We start from the raw sequence: 21,414 nt of genomic DNA, 5'->3' as shown, positions 1-21,414 counted from the left end.
CTATGGAAAACATAGCTACTTGTATCGTGACTATTTAGTCAGTTAATAAAAAAATGCATTTTTAGGTTCTTTATGCATTTAATGTCAAATTCAGGTTTCATTTTATAATTTCACAAGAAATTTCACGATTTTGCTTATTTGCTCATCCTTTCCGGGTGAAACCGTCGGACGTCTGAAGTGTGGGTTGTGGCTTGTCACATCATTAGGCGTATATTTTGCCCAATATGTGGCTGTTAATTGTTCTAAGAGATCATTAAAATGGATCATAAGTGTGATAACTAATAATAAATGACTGAAAGACTGATAGTGTTAAATTTTTCGTTTGACAGCGCACGTGCATGTGGACGCTCAGGGGACTGCTTCGTGGAAAAGGAGCGGTAACATTATCGCCACATCATATCGTATATAAGGGAGCTCCTTTCTATAGTTGCATCAGATGTATTAGAGGAACTTGAGTATTGCAGGTCGTGGTCTTCTGTTGATCGTCGGCTAAGTTTAATTCATATCACATTTTAGTAAATCCTTTCTCAATTACGAGTTTACTATGGCAGATGTGAATGAGCAACTTCAGTCTATGTCTCTAGGTGTGTATTAATTTTAAGGTAATAGTAAGTTCATTCTTAATAAGCTCCTTTAATTAATGCACTCAGTCCACATCTTGCCCTGTATTTTATGCAGCCGACGCAATGTTAGAGGTTTCAATGTATCTGGGTAGGAAATTGTTTCATCATACTTTAATTTCTTTCTGTGATGCATATTAATTAAATTTTCTGTTCATCCCCTATTTTCTACCCTGAGACATGGTATTTTAGTATTCTTTTATATTTAGCCACGTTTGCCCTGGTGACAATAGGTGTAACCTATGTTATATATCGGTTTGGATGATTTTATTTATTTGTTGTGTTAATGTTTTTATGATGCAATATTCATGTATCTTGAAAAATATCATTAAAGTTCAAGTGCTTGAAGCGTTGACAAATTTATTTACTTGATATTTAATTTTTGGTGTATGCCTAAACACTTATGCCCTAGTGGAACAATCATATCCTTATGGAACAATTTATTTTATGGGAGATTGTGGTAGTATTCTTTGATGCTTACAAGTTCAAGTAATTAAATATCCTTCCAGCACTTCAAAGCCTGCAATAATAGCGCATTATTCGCTTGAAATTCACTTCTTACTGTATTTGTTCACCCACCAGGATTGTTTCTTAGCATACACATTCTTTCGTATGTGAAGAAGTGAAAGCTCATAATGGGAATTATTCGTGTGCCATATTGTTATCACTGTGTAGCTCTACTCGATTAGTCAATTTTTGATGGAATTTCATTTTAGGAGAGATCTATACATCTGAGAAAAATGGCAATGATGACAGCGGGGATGGGACCGAGAGTAAGCCTTTCAAAACTATTCTGAAGGCAATGCATCATGCAGGGAAGGAGCCATTTCCAACCATTTATGTCGATGCTAAGGAAGACGGAAAATTAAGTATTGAAATCGAATTGAAGTTCGTATTTAACTAGAGCAGCCCAATGCCTATGCATTGGAAAGTGTAATGCTGTTATCACTTGTGAGTTACCATTTTACAGAAATACGAGCCTGCATCCAAGTCTCAGCTGAAAAAAATTCAAAAGATTTGGGCTCGTGAGCAAGGTAAGAGTGCCGATGCAGCTAAGCGAGAAGAAGAGGATGCTATAAAAAGAGAGAAGAATTTGGAAGAAGCCAAGAAAATCGTGATATCGGAAGATGCTAGCCTGCCTAAAGCCTTGACCATCAAAATCATTGACACAGGGAGCAGAAGGAGACAGAGAGTCAAAATATTTGGTTGGGTGCACCGTTTGAGGCGGCAAGGTAAATTATTGACCTATGTGCTTACAGCTTTTGAAAATTGATTCTTTTAGAAGGGAAGAGTGGCATAGTTCATTAATGTTTAATTTTTATGACCTTATTGACTTGATGTGCCCCATATTTGGATGTTTGCTAAGGGCTACTTATGGATAGTGAATGTCTTCCGCTATGAGTGTGGATAAATACATGAGATTGACTTTCATTGGGACTCTATAAAAATGGCATTAAGAGGATTTCCTTCAGGTTCAGGCCATTCCTACTTTATTAAAATATATATGTTGTAGGAAGGATTTCATTTTCAATATTTGATTGGGAACTATGCATACTGCCTCATTATCAGTTGCCATAGGAATTGTTGATACATAGATGTAAGTGGAAATCTGTTGAAAGAAGTCTATCAATTTGGTTGCTTTTTTGCTTCTTGAGACAATGGAGAATATTTAAGCGTGAAGTGGTCGTAGCACATGGCTCTGTATTTAAATATTCCAAGTTAATGTGACTGGTGGATTGAAAGCATGGTAGTGTAGAGGGTGAAGGGTTTGGCTGCTGGTTGAAGGGTTCTGGGTGAAGCCTTTAGATGCCCCCAAGCAAAATCCTCGGCAGTGCGAGGTGACCCAGGGAAAGGAACTGGCCCCCCTTCCTTGAGTGTTGAAATTCACATGCCTGTGGCTTAGTTTGAGGTGATATCTACCCTCACTTATCAAAACCAGCCTTCGAGTTTAATTGCTGAGTGAGTGACTGTGCAAGTTTACAATTATTTATTTTTGAATGCTCTTCACACTGATGCCTTAGTTAATCTTTGGAAATGATTTTATAGATAATTGCATGGACTAAGTTCTGGTTTCCAAGGCTTCCTGTTGTAGAGGTGTTTTACTGAAGTGGTGGAAGCAGGTAGGTGAAACATCTGCTTCTAACACTTCAGTGAAACACCTCAATGTCACAGTTAAGTAATTTTAAGTTTGCACCAGTTGCTAGTTATTGTGACTGCTTGCTTTTTCACTCAGGCAGAGCAAGGAGTTTTCAGACAAAAGCAATTTTCTTAGCAATTTCCTTCTCTTTACTGAAATGGGTGTAGCTATGATATCAGCTTTTTGATTGGTTAGGGAAAACCAACTTAAGGAAATTAACATGGGTTTTCTGGAAAATGGTGTAATCACGGCAGTTTCTCATAGCTTAATATATAGTTTCTAACTCATTGGGTGATAAAATGATGGTGGTAACTGAAAGTCAGTCTGACCAAATCATATTTGAGTAAATAGGTTTCGGAACAATTACTTAGTCTGCCATTCATGTTGAATTTCTTGGCCAAAAGAGAGTCAAACTCTTCATCTCCTAAATGCCTAATACAAATTGCTATGGGAAAAAATTTCTCCTGGACTGGGCCTTTGGCTTTCTGAGCCACCAGTCTCTGGCCACTGCACTATCGAAGTTCCTTGATTCCAATGGCTACATATGAGGTTTATGAAGCCAGATGTCAGGCCCTGTTGGTATATTAAGGATGGAAGTGTTAGGGATTTTGGTCTTCTGAGGGGCCACAACCGGTGAATAATTAATTGTATACTTGCACTGAAGCCACACTTAGCTGTAAATATTTCAGTCCTGACTTGTGAACGGCAGTCACAAATTCACATTAATTGCCTTGTTGAGCCAATTTTACTGCCAAGCGTGCCTTAGCTTTGGTATGGCATTCTCGACTGGTAGTGTTTCTTGGATGCCCGTATTCCCTTGCGTTACTGACATTGAGGGACAGCAAAGGACGAACATTTAGCTCCGTGAACCTTGATAAATTGTTTAAGGAACCTGGATAGCGTAGCAGTCTGTGCAGTTGCCCATAAAGCTACAGGTTTGTGGTTTAATTCCCAGTTAAGGGATATGTTTTCCCATGCCAATAAAGGTGAATTTCACCACAGTTCAAGCTGCAAGATGTGAATAACCACATCCGAACTACCTGTCTGAAAACTTCTTAGGCAAAGGAGAGAAAATGATAACTAGGTTCTGAAATATAGGGATATCAATTACTTTCATGAGAATAACATGAAATGAGAACAGTTATCTTTGAGACTACTAACCTAATAATCTATTAATCGATCATCATAATTAGCAACACTACTCTGTGGTAATACTGTGAGAAATGGTGACATAAGTGCTGCTGTTACTAAGTGAATGGACACTACTCAGTGCTGTAATCTGAGCTTGAGAGACTTGGGTCAATTTACTTCTATTTTGTTTTCATCAGTGAAGGAAAAATTCTGATTCCTCTTCAATTTGTTTCTGTTTCTTCCTCATCATGGTAGGAAAGGCTCTCATGTTCATAACTCTAAGAGATGGAACAGGATTTTTGCAGTGTGTGCTTAGTAACCTTTTGTGCCAAACATATGATGCACTTGTCCTTTCAACGGAGTCCGCTGTTGCATTATACGGAGTTATAGAAGAGGTGCCAGAAGGAAAGACTGTGAGTCTCTCAGTTTATGATAATCTTGTCTTCTCTCATACTTACGCTTTAAATAGTTTGTCTCAGGAATGTTGCTCAGAAGGTTATCTACAGGCATTTAGGACCCTGGGGTAAGGGTTTTGTAAGGCTTTTGACTCTCTCTCTCCCCCCATTGTTAACCCTCTTAGCGTGTCATTTTTTCACAATTATCTAGCTCAGTGGTTCCCAACCTTTTCTTGTTTGAGGCACCCTTGGAAAGCCTTTCAAAAGTTCCCGGCACCCTTATAAGGAAATAGATATTTAAAATCTCTGTAGCTTTTTTATTATTATTTATTTATTTGTTTCATTTCGAGAGTTTGCATGCAACAACACCTTATACCTAGTCCTAGATGATATGAGAATACTGTTTACACTGATTCTGCCTTAATAAAAAATCCCGCCAAGAGAGAATGACGTTAGTGCAATTTTTTCCCCGAAATTTTGGCGGCACCCTCAAAAGATCTCACGGCACCCCTTAGTGCCGCGGCACACCGGTTGGGAACCACTGATCTAGCTATTTTAAATTTGGGTTGAGTTATGCGTGGAGGAAAAAATGCAGACCTTTTGAATGTGAATATTTGCTCTTGTCAGATTTTTCTTAGCCCAGCTTACTACTTAAACTATGCCAGGCCCTTTTGGCAAAAGCCATCTTGCTCTGTATTTGGTAGCCTCTTCCCCCCTCATCAATCTTGGAATGAATGCTAGAAAAATATTTGTTTTATATATTGAATGTTTATCAGATATTTTTAGTATCAGGTTGAATGGAGTCCTTGTCTTTGTTTATATATTTTAGTAACTCTCTCTTCATATTTTCATAGGCTCCTGGGGGACATGAACTGCATGTGGACTACTGGGAACTAATTGGTTTAGCCCCTCCAGGAGGGGCTGAAGCCATCCTCAATGAAGAAGCACACCCTGATGTTCAGTTGGACAACAGGCATATCATGATCCGTGGTGAAAATGTATGTTCTTTTTGAATCAACCTAAAATTTTAACGTATGATACTACCTGGTCCATTTCATTCATTTGTTGAACAGAATTTTCTAAATTTCTTATCTCAAAGTGTTGATGACCACATAAGAAACATGATACAAGTTTTATTTTTGGAGATATATTATGTTCGTTTGGCTATTTATTTATTAAATTAAAATGAATTTTTCATTTTTTGTTGAACCTTAGACTTCGTGAAGTTCTGGTTTACAGGTATTTAATGACTATGTCATTGAGGTACTAAGTTTGCTTCAAATGGAATAATTATGAATCAGTTTGAACAGAAAGGAAATGTTTCTTTCACCTCTCTCGTACACAATCATTTATTTTGCCATGGTTTGATTAAAAGTCATGGTCTAGTTTTAAAAACATTTTTTTATCGTAGAAATTGTCAGCTACACATGCATAAGTTTATGTGAGACAATTTCTGTTTGTTTTATAGCTGTTCTAACTCCCTACATCTCCTCTTTAGGGACTAATCATATAGAGTTCCGCTTTGCTTTATTGAGCACTTCCCAAAAGCTAATGATGGGCATGTTTTTGTAGATTTCATTTCCTTTGATATGTGACCCTAATGTCCGTATCTATTTGTGGCTTTCAAATACAAGCTTTCATTTGACTATTTTCTAAATGCTCATGTGTATTCTACGTGGTTTTTGTTTAATTCTGTGCGGGAGATCCTTTCTTATTCTGATTTTTTTTGGTGGTCCTGGACACCTCCCAGGCATATCAGTATGTTGAAAACTACCTCTCTTTCCTCGGAAAAATAACCATAATCTGCTGCTAGGTGAGCTTGACTTGATTTTCAAGGAAGTGTTCGTGTAACTTTGCTACAGACCTAATCAATTCCCCTTGTATTGAAATAAGAGATTCATAATGCATTCCTTTGTTTTAAATTGAGTGGACCATTTGTGATTATGTTGGTCTTGCTTTAGGATCATTAATCCATTTTTCAGTGACAGTGGGAAGCACGAAAACTTATGTCTGTTGTAAAATATTTCTCTTCATAGTCCTCATTTTTCTTGTTTCCCTTTATTGGAGTTGTGATAATGATTATGGGTATATTCATGGCCATTAACACATTCAATATATCATGCCCAATATCATACAAGATATTCATTAAAGTCGTCAAAATCGGCCGTTCAAATAAGAAAGAAAAATAGAGGGAGGTTTTCGTGCCATAATTTCTGTTCAAATACTGCTTTTTACACACGGTGCTCACGGTTCAAAAGAGGGAAGCTTGCTGAAGGCCATACACATGATCGAAAGACTTGGAAGTGGATATTAGTTTCGTACGGAGGCGGAGAAAAGGCTCCCGGCCCGGCCAGCAGAGCACATCAATTGACGTGCTCCGCACTGAATGTGTTAAAGACTGAATTTGCTTTGGGCATACCCAAGTACATACAGTGTGGCAGCTGCTCTCTATAAAAATGGATTTAGGCAATGCTTCTTGTTTGGCTTATAATGGAAAGGGCCAGTCATTTCATTTCTATCCGTGTGAGATAACCAAAAGTTAACCTTGCAGAAGCTTACAGAAATGGGCATGACAGATTTTTGGGACTAAAAGATTTTTTCTATAGTACTGGTCATTGCAGATAGAAGGGTAGACCAACAGGTTAATGTTTATGATTTTTGTTGGTTACTTCGAAGATTTTAATTTCTTAATTGAAACTCCCAGCTATTTGTGCCAGTGAGTATTGGAGTTACCCCTCCCTTAACCGAGTTGGTAGAAGGATCGTGAGGATGGACTGGCTACCCATTTCTCGCTATGTTCGCCATTCTGCCTGCCATTTGCTCTTGCTTCCTTCCATTCCTTTCCCTTACCTTTCTCATGCGTTAAACCCTCCTCCGTTTATTGTTGTGCATATCAAAATGCCATTAGGTATTTCAAGAAGGTGACAATACATATCATTTCAAACCTGCTGGACAATGGAAAATGATTGTTGTATCTCTTGCCCCTCACTCCCTGAAGAGGCCGTTTACAAATCCTGGCTATGTCCATGAGGTTGATGTTGATATTTCAGCTGAATGTCAGGATTTATTTTTCACCCTAATTTTTTTCTGGTTCCTAGTCTTACTTTAGTTGTATTTTATCATATTTTTGCCCTTGATATTTATTTCACTATCGTTTTTCCAGACTTCCAAAGTTCTCAAAATGAGGTCAGTGGTGATGCAAGCATTTAGAGATCATTACTTCAGTCGTGGCTATACGGAAGTCACTCCACCAACATTAGTGCAGACACAGGTTGAAGGTGGTGCCACACTTTTTAAGCTCGATTATTTTGGGTATGTTTTATTCCTTCTTAATTTTTTTCATAATTTCTCTCAACTATAACCTGCTGTTATAATCGGTATTTTTCTATTGCCTCTCAATCCATTCATTTTTCATGGCGGCATGTGTGTTTTATTTTTTATTCAGTGAGTTCACTTCCTGTTGTTGGCTTCTATATATTCCAATTTTGTATTCCCAGTGTATTTCTTTGTATGATGAGCTCGTGCTCGATGATAGTAGATATTCTTACTGTGACAGTGTATCTTATGCAGGTTGATGCTTATGATGAGGAAGCCATTAGTTAAAGTTGAAAGTATATGCAAGAAGGATTTTGAAATATCATTCATTCCATAATCACTCTGTTATATAGCCTTTGAGTCTGATCACTTGGGCTTAATCTTCATGGTGCTTTTTTTTCATAGCTGAAATCTTTGACTCCGGAAGCTTTGTGACTTAGTTGGCATTATACTTTTAATAGATTATTGAAATTGAATTCAGCTTTATTGTAAAGAACTATTGTTGTAGAATGTAATTTAAGAAATTGTTATTTAAGGCATGTTAATGCATATTGCATTAAAGAAAACATGGTACATCCAGCTTCATAATTAATCTCTTGATCTGTTCTTTCAGGGAAGAGGCTTTCTTGACTCAGAGCTCGCAGCTGTATTTGGAGACATGTATACCCACAATGGGAGATGTATTTTGCGTTGCTCAGAGTTACCGTGCAGAGCAGAGTAGGACACGTAGGCATTTAGCAGAGTGAGTATTCACATTCATCCATTACTTAAAAGTAATTGTATATTTATAGTTATTCATGTTTATTTTTATTCACATTATTCTATTTAAAATCAAGTCATTCAGTTAATGATCAACCCAAAGGTTGAGTGGGTAAGGTTAATGAATTTTTATAAATGCTTCCTTTAAAGATGCACTGCTGATTTTATTTGTATTATAAATTATTTTTGAAAATCAACTTTTAATCACGGAAAATTGAATGACTCTGTTTTGATTTCACTGTCCTGTGAAGACCCTGGTTGGATTTTTTGTTGAGGTCATTAGGGATGCAGGTGTTAAATTAACTAACAATTTTGTATGATGGATTGATTTCAGCTCCTGTTCCTTGTTCAGAACTTTCTTCAGTATCTCTATAGTTGATGAGGTGAAAGTTTAAGGTATTCAAGTTTGTCATATTTCATGATCAGACCAAACTTGGCCAGTCATGGGCACTATATTATGTTGAATAATATTGTCATTTCTGGAATGAATACATATTAAGCAAAGTAGGAATTTACTGGAGAGCACGTACTTGCAGTGGTTAATTGGGAAACTCTAAAAGTGACTTGTAAATTATGATTGTAGACAGTTTGAGAACTTAAATTTTTTTGTAATGATCGTGTCACTGTGGGTAGCCTCTAGACGTATGTGAAATTCAGTGGGAATCTAAAAATTCCCTGGATGTGTCTAGATCATTCTTGAAATAAATTTTGCCAGAAATCATCCGCTACTGAATGATCAATAAAAAATCCTTATTCCTCATTTAGCTTAGAATATCTGTAACTTGTATAATTTGATGTGTTTATGAATTGGTAGACAGCGGTGTAATGGTATCCTTGAAGTTAAAACATATAAGGTCACGTTGATGCCACAGGATAACTTATGAATGAGTTTTATTATTTTTCTGAAATTGGTAAGTTTATCCATTAACATAATTATATAGATTTGAGCTGAATTTTCTGATAAAGTTCACTTTTGTAATGACCTATTAATTTAATTTATTTTGATGCATCATGCTGAATTAAGTTCATCTGAAATGGATATGATGAATTTCGTAAATAGGAAGGAAGCAGCAGTTATACAGAGGGATTAATGAGATGATAGCAGGGTAGTACATGGGTAGAACACCAGCAGTAGTAAGGGGTGTCAACATTAGAAAATGTGAATACACTTGAGAATAGACGTGTAAGTCACTTCAAGCTGAGTTTCTTCTTTAATTACTAGTTCGTATGTGCTACAAGCAGTTAGTAGTATTCTTAGTTTTGTAAATTCAGTAAAGTTGATGTAATGATTTTATCTATACTGTCATCAGAACTGAGTGAATACATTTTTATAAAGTAGCCTTTAATACTGTGTGCTTTCATTGATATTTTGACTTTGATTGAAGTCGTCAATTGAAAGTGAAATGGGAAAAATTGTAATCCTTTGACTTTTATAAATTTCACTGATGATATTCACAAATATCTAGTTTTTGTCATGGGGAAACCTGTTATTAATTTTTTTCTTATCTCAAGTTTCTGATTTTGAAAGGGAAGTTTTGGGAATTCTCTGAGTAATCTCTTTTTGTATTCTTCTAGGGACTCTTAAATGTGTATATGTACTTATTGGGTTGGTTAAATGTGAGAAAAGGAATTTAAAACGATGTTATTTAAATGTCAGAATACTGAGGAAACTTGAAATCCAGTAACCAAATGCAAATGGGATTATTTAGTATTTGTATGATGGGAAACTCAAGGAACTTGTGTGACAAACAAAGTTGTTGGGTTAGTAAAAGTAACAATAGTTCTCTTCCTTCATCACTTATGTTTTCTTCGACAGGTACACTCACATAGAAGGGGAGTGCCCATTTATCGACTTCGATGAAATGCTGAACAGGCTGGAAGACTTGATTTGTGATGTTGTGGAGAGAGTGTTGGCTTCACCTTATGGACATATTGTAAAAGAACTGAACCCAGTAAGTATAGTGATGAAATAAGGATGTATCATGTGAAAGTACATTCATCAGTTTTGATCGTACATTGTTAACATGTTAAAAAACTGGTTATTTCAGAGTTGTTAGTCCATCATTATCTTTGTTTTCTATAACAATGCTACAATTTTCTAACTTTAGTCAATATATAAAAGCTTAAGTTTTTTAATATTGTGCATTCGAATACACCTAACAGTCTTCAGTCCATGTTTTTAATGCAGATATTTTTTGTGTTAATTAGAACTTCAAGAAACCGGAGAAGCCATTTTTGAGAATGAACTACGCAGATGCCATTGAGTTCCTGAAAAAGAACAACATTACCAAAGATGATGGAACTTTCTACGAGTTTGGAGAGGTATGTTACATTTATCTTGTCTTGAAAGGTCTTTTTTATTATGCTTTCATTAATTCTTCTGCCCTTCTGTTTAAAATGGAAGAGAAACAAGCCTAAGTGCACCATAAATTTCTTATTTGTAAATACAAAAATGCTATTCATGTCATAATACCATTAATAATAATTTCATTTTTTTCTATTTTAGGACATTCCAGAAATGCCTGAAAGGAAAATGACTGATATGATTAACAAACCTATTATGCTCACTCGTTTTCCTGTGGCCATAAAATCTTTCTACATGTCCAAATGTCCTGAGGACCAACGTTTAACAGAATCGGTGAGTATCATAGAGTATTTTAGATGTTTATACCTTTTGATATAATGAGATTTAGTCACTCTTGGCTATTCAAGTAGACTTTTTGTGGATAAATACATTTGTTCTTTGTTTTCTAGGTGGACGTACTTCTGCCAGGTGTTGGTGAAATTGTTGGTGGCTCAATGCGTATTTATGATCTTGAGGAATTATTGGCTGGATATAAAAGAGAAGGAATTGATCCCACACCATATTATTGGTACACAGATCAGGTAATTTAAGAAAATGTTCTTGTTTCATTGTTTTAAGAATTGAAATAAATTTTTAATGTATGAAGCTGGTTGCTAATCTGGTTGTTAAAGGAAATGTTTTCAAATGATGAGTTAACTATGGTTTTTGCTGAATCCTGCAATAAGTTTCATAATTCGGGAGATTTAAATATATATTTTGAACTAAGAAAATTCTCTTAGTCCCCAGCAATCAATTTTCAGGCTTGAGATTTTTTCCACTTCATTTTTAAGAAACCTTTTTTTCATGGTGATATGATGTACATCATTCAATTTCTTTACCTTTGAAATGTGTTTGACTGTTAGGTTTCTTTTATAGAAATAATGGGATTTTTTTTCATCCAATTTCTTTTCTTATTTCAGCGCAAATTTGGGACTTGTCCACATGGAGGATATGGTTTAGGCTTGGAACGTTTTCTGTGCTGGCTCCTGGACCGGTACCACATTAGAGAAGTGTGCTTGTACCCTCGTTTCCTTGAAAGGTGCAGGCCTTGAATGTGATATATCATGTTGTGATCTATATAGTCTCATACCAGTGTCCAAGTGCATTAAGGAATACGGAATAAAATTCCAGCTTCCTAATTTGCTATTTATTTAAAATAAAGAAGGTATGCCTCATATTTGAAGCTATTATGCTTACAATGTTATTGAGAATCATTGCCCTATTCCAGCTTAAAAAAGTTTTCACATTGCTCAGATCTTTCTTGAAGTTAATGTCCTATTCTACCTGTTGATGCTGCTTTTTATGGTTGAAAATTTTATTTACTTGGAACTGTCGAGTACCACTGATATTTTTATTGAGGTTCAATGGTTTATCTCCCTGTTACCATAGTTCTCAGGAAAGACTGTGATGCTGATATGTGACTAATGACAAGAGTGGCTTTTTTATTTGCAATAAAGTGAATATTATTATAGTAAAAAATGTTTACAATGTATATAATAATAGAGTTACAAATTTTAGAAATAGAGAATATCTTTTTATGGTATGCTCTCTGCAGCAAAAGTGTGAAAATCCGGGGACAAAAAAATTTTGCTATCTTCAAAGAGGTGTTTATTTAAGTAAATATTTCATATCTGCCCGAGTCAGGGTCAAGGGAGGAAGTCTGAGGTAGGAAAGTTAACTGCTTAACTGTTAAAGACTAAGGGCTTAACCGGAAGTGGTTTATCTGATTCCCACTCATCCTTCTTACAAAGATAAGGAAGCTGATTTGGCATTTTGGAGGTAATTGACGATTTAATTATGCGAGCAAGGGAATGAATGGTACACTGCGATTTACTCTGCTGGTATTAGTACATGGAAGTTGGTTTTAAGCAACTCGTCTTAAGGTCATAGTGGTATTCATGGGTGAATATTTCCTGGGTATTCCTCGTCCCTGGCTTTTCTCAAGTATTCATTCCTATAGGGAACTATTGTGACCTAAAGCTGAATACATAACGTAAATGCATACTGAGTCCTCGTTCCTATTTTATCCCCTTATGCTCTCAAATAATTTGTGATTTATATCCTTTATCACCTGAATTCTGCTCTATTTACCATTTCCTTTCATGTCCATTTTATATAGGAACAGGCTGATGATCCATGAGACCTTATGGATCAATCAGATAGTTACAAAGTTCAGAAGCAAAAATTATATAAAAATAATGTTTACAATATTTAGAAGATTTGTTGATTAGCAAAATATTGGCGATGAAGCCTATCTTTATCCCTGGATATGGAAATGAGCTACTTCAAGATTCCAGTTAGTGGAGGATTTCTGAGAACTTAAGTTGCTTAGTAACACAGTAATCATTCATGAAGTACTTAATCTACTTAGCTGTAGTCAGTTGGCATGCATAACCCTTAACCAAATTCTGATTTAAGTAACATTTACATTTTTTATGACTATGGACTTGGTATGTATTTAAATGAAGATGGTTTTTTAATTCTCTTTATAAATTAATGAAATCTATGGAATAAGATATTTATGTATCAGAAACAAGCCTGAACTAGCCATTGTGGAACCCTTATGGGGTTACCCACAAGTACGTTAGGCATTTAAAATATGTCAGAGGGGAAGTCATTTGCCATGGTATGAACTTGGACCAAAATCCCCAGAGCAACTTTGTAGAGTACAGGTTGATAAAAATGATTTCATACATCTCCCCATGGAATTCTGCCATCATTGAGGATGGATTTCAAGGAAGAAGAGACTTATTTCTAGTTGATCCTAATTTAATAATATAGCAGCATGTCAGAGTAGCCACCAACACACAAGTTTTGAGATGATTAAGGCCACTTTGATTTTGGTGGAGCATTTTCCGAGAAAAAAAGAAATTATCCAGGGTTGAGGTGACAATACCAAGGGGTGTCAAAAATTCACATAAATTATTGAAATTTCAATAAAATCCCAAGTGTGAATAAATTGAAGAATGAGTCATGAATTATCATTGCAGAATTTTCCATATGGCAGCAGAGTTAAATAATTTACATTATACCATGCCATGCAAATGGCAATTTTGTAACAGTTAAGTATCAGAGCCACTGACAGCAACTCTAAGCAGTCCCATGTCCCCTTCCTTCCCAGAGTGATATGGTCTTTCCTCTGCTGTTTTAGTATAGCTAAAAATTTTTTTTAAAGGATCTTAAAGACTTCAAAATTTTGAGACAGTTCTTAGTATTCCTATGGATATCTTTCTCTTGTTCTGAAACTAGAATTATAGTAATAACTAACTAAACCCCATCTTGTTCTAAGCAGTGGTATGCAAGACGAGATAACACTTGGGAGTTTTCTGAATTTCCAAAGTTCAGCTCTTATTCACATGACATCACAGATTCATTCAAATACGGGCATTTTTTGGAAATTTCACAGTGACTCCTTATGTCATGGAAGAGGATGTGTTGAACAATAGTGTAATCGATTTTAATTCATAAATGATGCATTAATTATATTCAAGAAAATTAAATTAAGCACATGGTTTTCGATTCAGATTTATTTGTGAAAATTAATCCCCTTCATTATGTGTAGATTGAAATATGAATTTTTCCGAAAGAATTCAAAATTTAATTTATTGATAATTCAATCAACAATTTAGATTGTGCTCTCTTCATCGTGTCTTTCCACTGAATTTATGTTACACTATTTGTGGAGAAAGATTACGTGCAGTCATTAGAAATCCATAGTTTTTTGGGTCTTCAATTTTTTATTTTTCCGACTTAAAAGTACATGAATATGATTACTGAAGGAAAAAAAATCATCCATCTTGACATGGTGCATTCGAGCTCACTCAGATCACAAGTGACTTTCACTTTTTGCTTTTGAGATTCCTGATGTTTTCTTTGGATGAGGGCCTGGTGGTGTTAATGGTCACATTCTTCACCAGAAATTGGGATCTCATTTTGAATCCTGGTCAATTTTCTTGTGTCTTATTGTTTTTTCAGAGCAAAATCCTTCCTTAGGTTATCCATGCTCCTGTGGTAGTGAGTGCGTGCATAGTCACTTTTTTATGCATCACATGCCATGCATGGGCATTTTAACTTATTTGAAAAGTCAATTGCATTTATTATAACATCAAATCACTGCCTTAATTTTTTTCTTCTCATCAATTCAAAAAATTTTAAGCATTGTTATTTAATAATTTGTGATAGGTGTGGTCACATTTATTCAATCAGTGTCTTTGACTCAAAATCATTAGTTCATGCTGATTCCCAACAATCATTGCATTTCACTTAGTTGACTGGTGATGTCACAACAATGGTATGGTGGTTTAAGAATGGAAGAATTGTTGGCACTTGGCATAGTGGGTCAGGATAAAGAGACTGGTGTATGGTAATCGCAATGGCTTGTGGGTATCTTGATGACCTTGACATTAATGATGATTTTGGATTGTGTAAAATGCGAAGGAGTTGTTGACGGCTTGTGGTTAACGGTAGGGATCGACAGACAAGAGACGGTTGGATGTCATTGGTTCTCAGCTTTTCCGCCCGGCGCCGCTTTGGCGCCCGAGTGGTATGCAATATGCACCACTTCATTCTCTCTCAGATAAAAAAAATAAATTAACGAATTCACGAAATGTGTGTGACTTGACTTGAAGCTAATGAAATGGAGACTTTCGTTAGAAAATAACATCCCTTTATGGTTACTTTAATATGTTTGCCATTTATAAATATCGTAGAACCATTGGATTAAGTTAGGATGCCCCTTTGTACGCAGCTGAACGGAAGTGTGAGAGTGAAAATTTAATTTGTTGTACCTAACGCTCAAAATTGCCTGCCACTGATTGCAGTGAATCAGATATGAGGTTTAACCGTTGTGTTGTTGTAATGTGCTTAACTACTTTATTGAAAACTTTTTAAAAAGCAAAATTTGAGCAATTAATACAAGCGTCTTACACTTGTTACTATTTAAAAAATGGCTAAATTACTCTCAGCCAGCGATAATAACCATACCAGCTCATTGTATTATTCTATGGTATGGTGTATTTCGCGTGGTGAATTCAAAACATCTATACTACTCATTAGCTGGGAATTTCTCCTATCTTTATCGGCAGCTGGCACGTTAAGCTTTGTCATTGCCGCATCTAAGTTTAGGCTGTTGGTCAAGCTTAGAAAGAAGATGGAAGATGTTTTCCCTGTGAAATTTTAGTTCATCAATGTACTTCTGAGGACGCCTTTTAAAGTACGCAAACCTAGGAATTTATTATTTCTTTATATGAATGCATTTAGTCCTATCTTTGATCCCTCCCTTAGTATGGAAGGTATTATCCAGTTAAAGTGGAACAGTTCACGAAACACTCCAACACGCCTTTAACTTCCCCAATTTGAGCTTCCCTCTTCAATTCCCCAAAAAATTTCTCCTCTTTCCCGCTTACCTAACATTCTTGCCTCCAACACGGTTCAGCTTTCTATCCCCGTACCCTAACCCTCTGTCTGCTCCATAGAGTTTATGGCCTGCTCTGTATCTCTAAAAGTCTCCTCTCGTCGACTAGCAGGTCGTCTTTCCTTTCCCTTAGTCCCTTTAATATTATTTGCTTTTTAAATTTCGAGAATTAGGCGTAAAATGCAAAATATTACTCATGTCGGCTCAAGCATGGCACAACCAGGGAAAGCGTAATGCACGTAATGTTTATATCCTCTTTAGCAACCATTTAGCACACCCTTTCAAACGAACCGGTTTTTCGCCGTCGCTGTCCGCGTCGCAGCGTTGTCGGCCGTGCCGGTTTTTTTCGGTTTGAATTGGGCTCCAAGAGGATCACGGTGCGCTCCGCGCTGGAGGCCGCGGTTCGATGCGTCTGAGGGCATCTTTATGGGCCCAGAGTTATTTTAATTCATGGCATTTGGCGAAAAGTTAAAATGTTCGAAAGCAACCTAATTTATGATTCTGCCGTAAGATTCTATGTCATGGGAAACTTGCATCGGAAGGATTACCACTCGCACTTTCGAGGATTTGGACGTGAGCGGGATGAGCAGAGGGCAGAGGGTTCTTTCCTTTTTTTGCTTCCGTGTACCGCCCCTAAATCCGCCTATGATCCTGCCCGTAATAATCCTCTAATCAACTCTTTCATATTGATGAAAAAATATTCTCAGCCATCACTATTCTGTTCCTAGTATTCCATTTTCATCTTCCATTTTCTTATACGTGCTTCGCTAACAGTTTATTTGTTCTGCCAGCTTTAACTCAGCCCATCCACCATCGCTTGCAATCTAGACTGACTCACTGAGATTATATTACTCGGTCGGGATGGTATCAGTTGTTGGAGAGAGAATCGTAGATAGGGGAAAAATGTGAGCGCTTTACTCGTTTTCATTGGCCTTAACCTCGCTGTTTTTATTACAAAAACTCTGTATCTTAGCCGGAAGAATAGTTCAATAATTCATAGATATCTTAATAGATCTTATAGACACACAAATAATTGAAACTGAGCAATATGGATTGGCTTACAAATCAAAATTGCACTTATCTCAGAAACATAGCCTTAAATTGCCACAAAAGTTTCCCCATCTCTGCCTTAGCGTACCCAAAGAATTTTCTTTTGTATTCGTTAGCATGTCTTAAGGCGTCATACTTCCAGGAACCCCCTCGTCCCTTCGAGTTCCTCACCGCTATATTGTGTGACGTAATGTATGACGTAGGGAGATTCAAGAGTCGGATAAAGAGAGCACTTACAATTAGTCGTATTCCTCCCCCTAAAATTGTGTTGGAAGACTTCCATATTATCGCTGGAGCGGGCGAAACGTGTCTGAACTTCTCGACAAAAATGCAATTAAGGAATGAATCATTGAATTGCTCCGAAATGCAAAATGTTTATGGGATTCGCAAAGTGTTTCGGAGACGGTGCGATAAGGTTCAGAAACTTATAAAGCCCAATACCTATTATTTTCATTTCTATTATTTCTTGCTTTCAATCGCTTTCTGACTTCGCTCCGTGAATTATCTCGTTATATTTCGAACCATATTTCACTCTCGCGTTGGGGAAAGGATCAAAAGCAGAGGAAAATTTATCAACCAGTGAGTAGTCATTTTATAGAAATCAATTGTGTCATTAATATGGGCAAAATTTACGTTCGTTTCTTGACCCAATGGCCTTGATATATGCATTTTTCTGCCGTCGTTCAGTTTTATATCATACTATCATTTTATATTTATTGATCGACTATGGAAATAAGTGCCAGCAGTTTTGAACACTACCAACAGTTTTTGACATTCACTGATATGAATATTTTTTCCATATAACATTTTAGGACCCTAGAAGCCAAGAGTTACCAGTTTAATTTTTATAATTTCAGAGATAATCGAAGATAATGGTTGATGACGTACACAATATTGTTGTGGCTAAGAGATACAAGTGAATCACTGAATCTATGTCATTTTACCTTCTTATACGTGATTCACTTGTATTCCTTTGCCACAACAATGTTGTGTACTCCACCAACCGTTATCTTAAATTATCTCCAAAATAATCAGATTGCACTTGTACTCCTTGGCTTCTAGGGTCATTATTTTATATCACATTTTTCTCTTCTTCTGGTATCTATTCACTTATCTGATCGTATATTTAGTTCAGATTTTTGTTTTTGCATTTTTTCGACAAATGGAAATTTACTATAGTCCTTATACCGTAGGGTGGCGCACGGGCCCGCCGGCTACCTAAGTCGGTCCCATAGTTTTTATGGTCTGTCCTTTCCTCCCTCCTGCGCTCTCGGACCGACTTAAGTAGCTGGCGGGCCCGTGCGCCACCCTACGGCATACAGACTATAATTACTATGAAATACATGTGAAAATGTTACATAGAATCCCTGATTTTCTGTCCGAGGTTCTCATTTTCCCGACAGACAAATCTAAGTCAAAAAAATTATCGCACTAATGACATATTGATAAAAAAGATTCGTGCAACGTTGAGTATCATTATCTCCCGTAATGTTAAAACCGTGATAAAATGTTTTGAAGTGGTGTTATGTTTTCAAAATTGCGAGAATTCTTTGCGTGAAATTGTAGCGTACAACGACATTGTGTCATAGGGATTGATGAGTGAGTGGGGATCAAGCTACCGAGTCGTAGCCGACTGGCTCCAACTCGCCAGCCCCAGAGGTCTGTAGTGGCCGTAATGGCTCTTCATGTTCATGTTGAATCGTGGCTCTCGTAATCCGGAGGTTTGAGCTCGAAACGTTTTTTTCTTTAATTGGGTGGTTGTTAAAAATTTGAAAACTTGGATGTTCTTCATCTCTCTCGTTAAATTTAATTACTTTTTGGTCTGGAAGTCGATCTCGATCGTATAATTATTATGCATGAGAACTAAGACGACGTTTTCACAGTTTTAGGTTCCGTAGTTATCTTTTGAACAATATATATTCGTACCGATGTTATTTAAAATATGTCCGACGAGATTCAAGGCCGTTGGTATCGGATATAGTCTTTGTTGCTACCGTAGGTAATATCCTTGATTTAATTTTTGTCAATTACGTAGGTATATTCACTCAACGAGCTATTGTTATTTCGCGAACGGCCTCATGATTTCGGAAAATATTGCTCAATGTATGTAAGATTTTACACTTTCCCGGCGAACAAGATGTAAAAACTCTTCTCGGGATACCGCGCGGGTAAGATTATATGAGAGCGCCGGCGTTTCGGGTACCGACTCGCTACCCATTCTCACGGCTACTGTGGTAGTGGTAGCCGTGAGAATGGGTAGCGAGTCGGTACCCGAAACGTCGGCGCTCTCATATTATCTTACCCGCGCGGTATCCCGAGAAGAGTTTTTACATTGCTCAATATGTCTTGAAACTTGCATATTTTGAATGAAAGCACACCAAAATGTTGGAGTGCATCATTCCTCAGGCAATTAAAAATCTAGAGGAAGTCAAGCTTCTTAGGATTCATGAAAGTTTTTTGGCTGGTGTACTAAGCTAGTACACTGTATAGAAATTATTATATCTCTTTATTGAAAGGCCCTGTTTGAAAACCTGACTACACCAGCGCGTCTGTTTTTTTGATAATAGAAATTACTTAAGATTTGCAATTTGTGGATGATGCAATAAGGAAAGTTGGAATTATGCGTGAACTTCCTTTCAAATTGGGGATGCGTTAAGTTGTGCGAGCATGAAACGACCAATAAAAATTATTTTTCGTTTTAATTTTCTTTATTCCCTGATAAGCCGTTAAGTTCAAGCCACGTTTTGATTGGACGCAGACAATTTTTTTCCTGGTTCTCACTGGTCTAATAATTACGGCCTGTGACATGCTTATCTCATTTGGCCTGCGGTGACGTTCTGGGCTCTGATGACGCACGAATTTTTCTCGAGTCTCCATTCTATCCGGAGAAACGTTTTGAGTCATTTTAATAGTGTTATTAGCTCTGAATACACAGGGCGTTTCAGGAGGGATCTGCAATTCTCCAGGAAGTGGTAGAGGAGAAAATTTTAAGCATTTTTTTTGTCCATAAACACGGTGTCGCAACTCCTTAGTTACTAAGCTATGACAACGCAAACATTTTTGGACGTACTTTGCTGTTACCATGAAAACGGTTTTTCTTGGGTACCCAGCCTTTTCGACAACTTGTTTAGTACTCTAGATTTTAAGGACATTTATGATTAAATTTGGACGAAAATGCACAATAATAATTGTCTGAAACAATTAATCTTTGAGCTTGAGAAGTAAACGAGAGCTTTGAGCGAGTACCAAAAATATGAATGCGCAATATCAGCCATTTTGAAATTTTGTGGACTAAAAGTGCTTAATTTTGTCTCCCCTACCACCTCCTGAAGTGTTGCAGAGTTCCCCTGAAACACCCTGTATTCATAGATATTCTAATAGGCGCATTGATTTAAGCAAAACACCGCTCGTATACGTTTGATGATTATTAAATTACTGCCCATCGCTCATAGGCAGGTGTGAGCGAGAGAATCGGCCTAAAACCTTGTATTCGTCCTCAGTGGTGCATCATCTTCAGTTTTTAATGTCAGCTGACGTAGGTTAAAGATAAATTCAGTCTGAAAACGAATAAAGTACTGGTCAAAATCTTTCTGTCGTCTTCATTGATAATATTTATTTATCTTATGTAATGAAGACGGTGGAAGACTTATTAAGTTATTTGTGGAGGATAAGGAATATTATGTAATGTGGAGAAACGTATTAAAAATATCGTTTAACATCGTGAGTCATTCCTATCCACGGGAGAAAATAAATATAACTATTTGGTTAAGTTTTCTCGGGTACCCTCCCGGGTCAGTGGGAACAACTCAAACGTTTCGACAGCTATGCACTGCTGTCGACCTCAGAGAAATGAGAAAAATAGATAGTATCTCTAACATTCTTAAATAATGCCACTATTTAAGACCTGTATGAAACAAGTGACTTTGTACGCAGTCACGCTCACGGATGCAAAGTTGAATACACCAAGAGTGAAGTTCTCCACAAATCTTAGTAAAATATTTTTTATTTCGCGAAAAGGTAGCACTAAAAAATAGTACATAACCATGTTTGCACAGCGAATTTAATTGATATTTTTCCTGCTTTCAGTAGAATTGTCATCTGCAAAATTGTATATATGCCCATCAGGTCGAAGAAAAATGTTTCTTTGTGCAAAGCGTTTATAGTATATTGCAAATTACTCAAGTAATAGATTGATCTATGATATGCGGAAATGTCAGTCAGTCGGTGTAAATTAAATCTATCGACCTTTA

The 21,414-nt window shown here is 36.6% G+C and overlaps 1 protein-coding gene across 1 annotated transcript; it reads left to right on the top strand.

Moving 5' to 3' along the window:
* The first annotated feature begins 76 nt into the window (after positions 1-76).
* On the top strand, positions 77-11,878 carry LOC124167248 (asparagine--tRNA ligase, cytoplasmic). The gene is made up of 13 exons (XM_046545132.1): positions 77-179; positions 330-584; positions 1,337-1,485; positions 1,591-1,852; positions 4,144-4,301; positions 5,138-5,281; positions 7,447-7,595; positions 8,212-8,340; positions 10,174-10,309; positions 10,566-10,679; positions 10,864-10,995; positions 11,112-11,243; positions 11,622-11,878. Exons 2-13 carry the CDS (start codon positions 545-547, stop codon positions 11,751-11,753), a joined length of 1,677 nt encoding a protein of 558 aa, XP_046401088.1. The 5' UTR covers positions 77-179; positions 330-544; the 3' UTR covers positions 11,754-11,878.
* The last annotated feature ends 9,536 nt before the right edge of the window (positions 11,879-21,414 follow it).

Source organism: Ischnura elegans, chromosome 10 (assembly GCF_921293095.1).
Source record: "Ischnura elegans chromosome 10, ioIscEleg1.1, whole genome shotgun sequence".
NCBI classification, from domain to species: Eukaryota; Metazoa; Arthropoda; class Insecta; order Odonata; family Coenagrionidae; genus Ischnura; species Ischnura elegans.
The sequence above is the reverse complement of the archived record's forward strand: the minus strand, read 5'-3'. Positions and strand labels throughout refer to the sequence as shown.